This window comes from Zingiber officinale, chromosome 7A, assembly GCF_018446385.1.
Source record: "Zingiber officinale cultivar Zhangliang chromosome 7A, Zo_v1.1, whole genome shotgun sequence".
NCBI classification, from domain to species: domain Eukaryota; kingdom Viridiplantae; phylum Streptophyta; class Magnoliopsida; order Zingiberales; family Zingiberaceae; genus Zingiber; species Zingiber officinale.
In genome coordinates, this window is record NC_055998.1 from 115,039,552 (window position 1) to 115,044,818 (window position 5,267).

The following is a 5,267-nucleotide window of genomic DNA, read 5'->3' on the forward strand; positions in this document are numbered from 1 at the left end:
CAAGGTTCCATTCATCCTTCGCCGCAATGGACACCTGGTCAAGCCCACCCCCGACCGAGATATATTTAGGGATCAAATTGGTCACAGAATCCTAACAATGGTCGCAACCAAAAACTACTGATTGTTTAGATTTTAGGGGAGTACGTAACTTTGTCTTTGTCATCTCTTGTTTTCCTTTACGGAAACGATAGATACATTTCTGTCTAGTTTGCCATAGTGGAACCTAGAACTTGAATCGTTGGTTTTTTTACTGGGCTTGTTTGTTTTAGCATTGTCCTGTTGCCCTTTTGTCCTTTTGTACTTACAGCAAAGTTATTGAGTATGCCAATGATTGCATTTTATGTAATTTCCTTGACTCGGTGATCATGTAGTTTTGATTTAGTTAAGTTCTGTTTAAGTTTTACTAGTTTGCTTCATACTCTGAAATAATGATGTATCCATTGATGTCCGTGTTATTACTTTGATATTTTTCCACCAACTATCTCTTGGTTCGGGGATAATACTAAATCTTACAACTTGTCAGTTGAACCTAAAAGACTTAAGGAATCATTTTTAAAATGTCACCTAGCTGGATGAAAGATTCACAGCAGTATGACAATTTGAAAGATGACATTTTCTTTGCTCGTGCTTCATTTGTTTAATCTGCATTTTTGAGCCTTTTTATTTGTTTTTATCTTTATGATCAGGCTCAACTAACAATACTCAAATATTAGTGATGCAATTTTCTTTTTTCCTTTGTACATCCTAGTATCAATAGTTTCTCAGATTCTCCATTCTTTTCTTTGTGATAGCTACCTTGATATGCTTCTTTCTGTTTACTTATGCAACCATAATTATGCATTTTATTGTTCTGCAACTATAATTATCCATTTTTTCTTTGATACGAGTTAATTAGGAACAGAATTTGTTTGAAACAGAATTTGTTATGCCATTTTGGATTGAACTTGGATGAGATATTATACTATGTTTATCAAAATTGTTGGTTGAATTAGTCCAAAAATGTGATTTCTAGTCAAGTGACAGGTAGGCTTATCTCCTATAAGATGTGGTGATCAGTTTTAGGAGTAGAACAAGATCAGTTTGCACGTTTTAATTTGTTTTCTCTAGCATTTAGATTATGAGTTTGAACATTTTCAATGTTTGTGGTAGGTGTGGTTCTTACCAAATATATATTCGTTAAGATTATTTGTTGTTAATTTATGAAGCATTCAAATCTATATATTTCAGCTATTTTGTGAATCAATCAAAATATTTATGTATTGGTGTTCTCATCGGAATCGTTGATGATGTGCAGGTCTGGTTGGTTGTCTTCTTCATTTTGCACTACTCATCCTGTGTGATGTGCAGGAGTAATTAATAGTGCCAACAAATTAAAAGTAGTTTATCGACAGTAATTATTACAAGGATGATAACGGATCGAATTAATTTAATTATTAGGATAAAAGTTATCAGACCCTGTTAGATCAGGAAATGTAATACCAAAAACCGATATCCAACCCTAGACAGATTTGCTCACCCCTAGCAGTATTGAACCATTACGTGTTATTTCCCATTTTCATTGTCCGTCGTTTCGATCTTTTTGACAAACACGTTCTTGACGGCGCGTAGCTGTGCAACAATATCTCCCATGCCCATTCGATCTCGCGGCGCTTGCTCGGTGCACGCGAGACCGATCCTTGCAAGGGAAGTCGAACACTCTTCGACGCTGTTCCACCAATCGATCGTTCCATCGTCATGCAAGAGCAAAGCTGGATCAACAATCTCCATGGCTCCTCTCATCTCCACAAACCTGCGCAGAGTTAGCCCTTCCTCGAATATCTCATCAACTGGGCTCTTACCGGTAAGTAGCTCCAACAGAAGTATGCCGAAGCTGTAGGCGTCACCACTTACGGAAACAGGGCTGCCTTCTGCATACTCTGCGATAGAAAATGGATTGTCAAAGTAAAATTTCATTGTGGCTAAATTAGCAACAGGCTAATAATCAACGAGATCGTGATTTCACCTGGAGGAACGTAACCAATAGATCCTTTCAATCCAATTGAATTTGTAATTGAGTCAGTAAATGACCTGCTCATCGCCTCTGGGAGGAGCTTAGCGAGCCCAAAGTCCCCAACATGGGCGACCATGTCCTCGTCCAGAAGAATGTTGCTCGGCTTCAGATCGCAGTGGACGATGGGTGGGTTGCAATTATTATGAAGATAATCCAATGCTTCAGTGACGTCGATAGCAATGTTCAACCTCTGTATCAGGCTCAAATTGCTTACTTCTTCATGCTCTCTGCTGTCGTCTTCGAGCTGGGGGTGCAGCCACCTATCTAAGCTCTTGTTAGCCATGAAGTCGAAGACTAATGCTTTGAAGTCGGCGCCATCGGAGTCGATGCTAGAGCAACAAGTTACGATCTTGACGAGGTTCCGATGGCGGATGCGGCTTAAAGCCTCGCATTCCGCTAAGAAACTTCGGGAGGAGCCTGATTGCTGAAGGTCAAATACCTTGACTGCCACGGTTCTATTGTCATGCTCAAGAGTCGCTTTGTACACTGAGCCGAATCTCCCTCGGCCAATTAGATTCGCGGCATCAAATCCGGCGGTGGATCTCAACAACTCTGCATATGATATCATAGGGTACTGCCCATCGAAGGGAGAAGTCGACGATGTAAATCGGGTTTTGTTATGTTTCTTCCTACAATAAACAAGAACGGAGACGATGGCCGAGAGGAAACAAAAACAGAGAGTGGGAATCGCAACCGCAAGTGGAACCGATATGGAGCGTCTTCTTCCATGAGGTTGGGCGGGGCATGCAGGTAAGTGGAGACTTTGTGAACCACCGCAGAGCCCATCGTTCCCAACGATTGACATGAGAGTGATGTTGCTAAAGACGCCCTCGGTCGGCACCGGACCTTGTAGATGATTGAAAGAGAGATCGATTGAAAATAAAGAGCTCAAATTCTGTAAGGACTCGGGGATAGCACCTGACAACTCGTTGTGTGAAAGATACAACTCTTGAAGACCATCTATGGAGCTCAATGTTTGAGGAATCTCACCGGTCAAGTTGTTCTTCGTCAGGTTTAGAACTTTGAGTCCTGCTAGGTTGCCAAGAGCCGAAGGTATACTGCCTTGGAAGAAATTGGCATCCAACGTCAGGTACTCCAGCACCTTACAGTCGCCAAGTGTGCTCGGTATCTGTCCTCGTAATCTATTTCCAGACACAAAGAAGTTTTCCACGTTCTTTAAGTTTCCCAAATCAGAAGGCAAAGATCCTGTGAGTAAATTAAATCGCAAATCAATGGTGTCAGACAAAACAGTTAAGTTGGCTACTTCTTCTGGAATGGCACCATGGAGGAAATTGTTGGACAACACCAAGTATGTCAGGCTCTGCAAGCGCCCGATTGTTGCTGGAATTGGGCCTCGCAATGTATTGTAAGGCGCAGTGAGGTAATACAATTGCGTGAGATTGCCAACGGAGGGGGGGATTTTACCAGAGAGGTTGTTCTCATCCAAGGTCAGCCACTGTAGTCGCCGGAGACGGCCAATCCCTTCTGGAATGTTGCCAGTGAAATGATTCTCATAGAGCACAAGTCGTTCCAGGCCAACTAGATTTCCTATCCCCGATGGTATGCTCCCGGAGATCGCATTCCCTCCCACGTTTAGCACTTGGAGCCCTACTGATAAGTTGGCGACAGCAGATGGCAGCACCCCGCCCAGCTTGTAATTGTGGTCGAGGTAGACCTGTTGCAAGTAGGAACAATTTGTCAACGAAGACAAAAAATTCCAGTCTTCAGCGGTTTGAGCTTCAAAATGGTTCACACCCATGTTGAATAGAGTGAGCGATGTTAATCTGCCAGTTTTGGCAGGCAAGTGGCCACTGAAATCGTTGTACGAGACGGCAAGCATGCTTAGGCCGGAGCAATTTGTGATGGAAGCTGGAATTTGGCCTGTGAATTTATTTCCGCTTAAGAAGAGAACTTGGAGATTGCTGAGCGTGCTTCCGATGTCAGCAGGAAGTCTCCCGTGCAACTGGTTCCCTGCCGCAGCGAAGTAGCGTAGAGAGGTCAAATTGTAGAGAGGAGTAGGGATCGTGTCGGAGATATTGTTGCCGGAGATTTGAAGAAACCTGAGGTTGGTAAGGTGACCAAGGCCTTCCGGGATAATGCCTTCTATGTGGTTCCGGTAGAGGACCAGCGTTAAGAGGGATGAGGCGTTGGTGAGGGATGACGGAATTACTCCGGTGATATTGTTTTTGCCGAGATTAAGAACAGCCAGCCTCGTGAAGGAGCCGAGCCAAGGGGGGGTTGATCCCACGATCAGATTCTCATATAGGTCAATATACCTTAGCTCCGAGCAGTTGCTCATGCCCATAGGGATCTCGCCGCCGATGGAATTGGAGCTGAGGTCGAGGTACTGCAGGCGGCGAAGGCGGCCAATCGACGAAGGGATCTCGCCATGGAGTGCGTTCGAGGAGAGGTTGATGCTTCGGAGGAAGGAGAGGTTGCCGACGGCTGGGGAGATGGGGCCCACAAAACCTCCGGCAGGGAGGTCGATGGCCGTGACCCTCTCTGGGTGTCGACGGCTGCAAGTCACTCCCTGCCACGTGCAAAAATGGGTGCTTCCGTTCCATGACAACAGTGAGGTGCCACCGCCACCGAGCTTTTCCTTGAAATCCAGTAACGCCGCCGCGTCGTCGGAGTCCAGCAGTGACGACGACGGGTGGATAATTCTTGCCTTCGCTGCAGTGGATGCAAATAGCAAGAACCAGATCATGAGAGCTAGTAGTGGTAGGCGTCTCATCTTTGGATGAAGGTGATGATGACCTTTACTCCTTTAGTTCTTTGGTAGTTAATAACATAATCTAATCTTGCAATAATCTTCTTATGTGCGAAGCATCCTGTAACGTTTTTTTTTTAAAAAGAAAACATTTATAGATGTTAAAAATAAATTTGATGGTAGAAGTGTAATCCGGCGAGACTTGTCCAATTATTAAATATTTGAGTTTAATTTATTTATGATCGAGCCAAGTTCAAATTTTATTTAATAAATATATTCATGACTCATAAATTTATGAGAGGCTAAACGAACTTAATAATTATAAATTATAAATTTAAATATTTATTAAAAATTAAATTATATATTTAAAGAAAATGATAATATTCTTATTAAAATGTATAATTTTATTTTAATAAATAAATTTAATATATTTATTTTCATAAGTAGAGTGTAAAATCTATAAATTCAATATCAAAATTATTATTTTTTATTTAAAAATTAATTATG

General features: G+C 42.4%; 1 protein-coding gene across 1 annotated transcript; it reads right to left on the minus strand.

Annotated features, from left to right (window-relative positions):
• Positions 1–1,346: 1,346 nt before the first annotated feature.
• Positions 1,347–4,839, minus strand: LOC122002108 (putative receptor-like protein kinase At3g47110). The gene is made up of 2 exons (XM_042557166.1): positions 2,003–4,839; positions 1,347–1,916 (listed from the first exon to the last, which is right to left on the minus strand). Exons 1-2 carry the CDS (start codon positions 4,782–4,784, stop codon positions 1,543–1,545), a joined length of 3,156 nt encoding a protein of 1,051 aa, XP_042413100.1. The 5' UTR covers positions 4,785–4,839; the 3' UTR covers positions 1,347–1,542.
• Positions 4,840–5,267: the final 428 nt, after the last annotated feature.

Bases quoted from the DNA above. Each gene is read 5' to 3' on its own strand.
- LOC122002108 (XM_042557166.1), bottom strand. From the start codon at position 4,784: ATGAGACGCCTACCACTACTAGCTCTCATGATCTGGTTCTTGCTATTT. The intron at 1,917-2,002 runs GTGAAATCACGA...TTTCTATCGCAG, and splicing joins TATTGGTTACGTTCCTCCAG to AGTATGCAGAAGGCAGCCCT.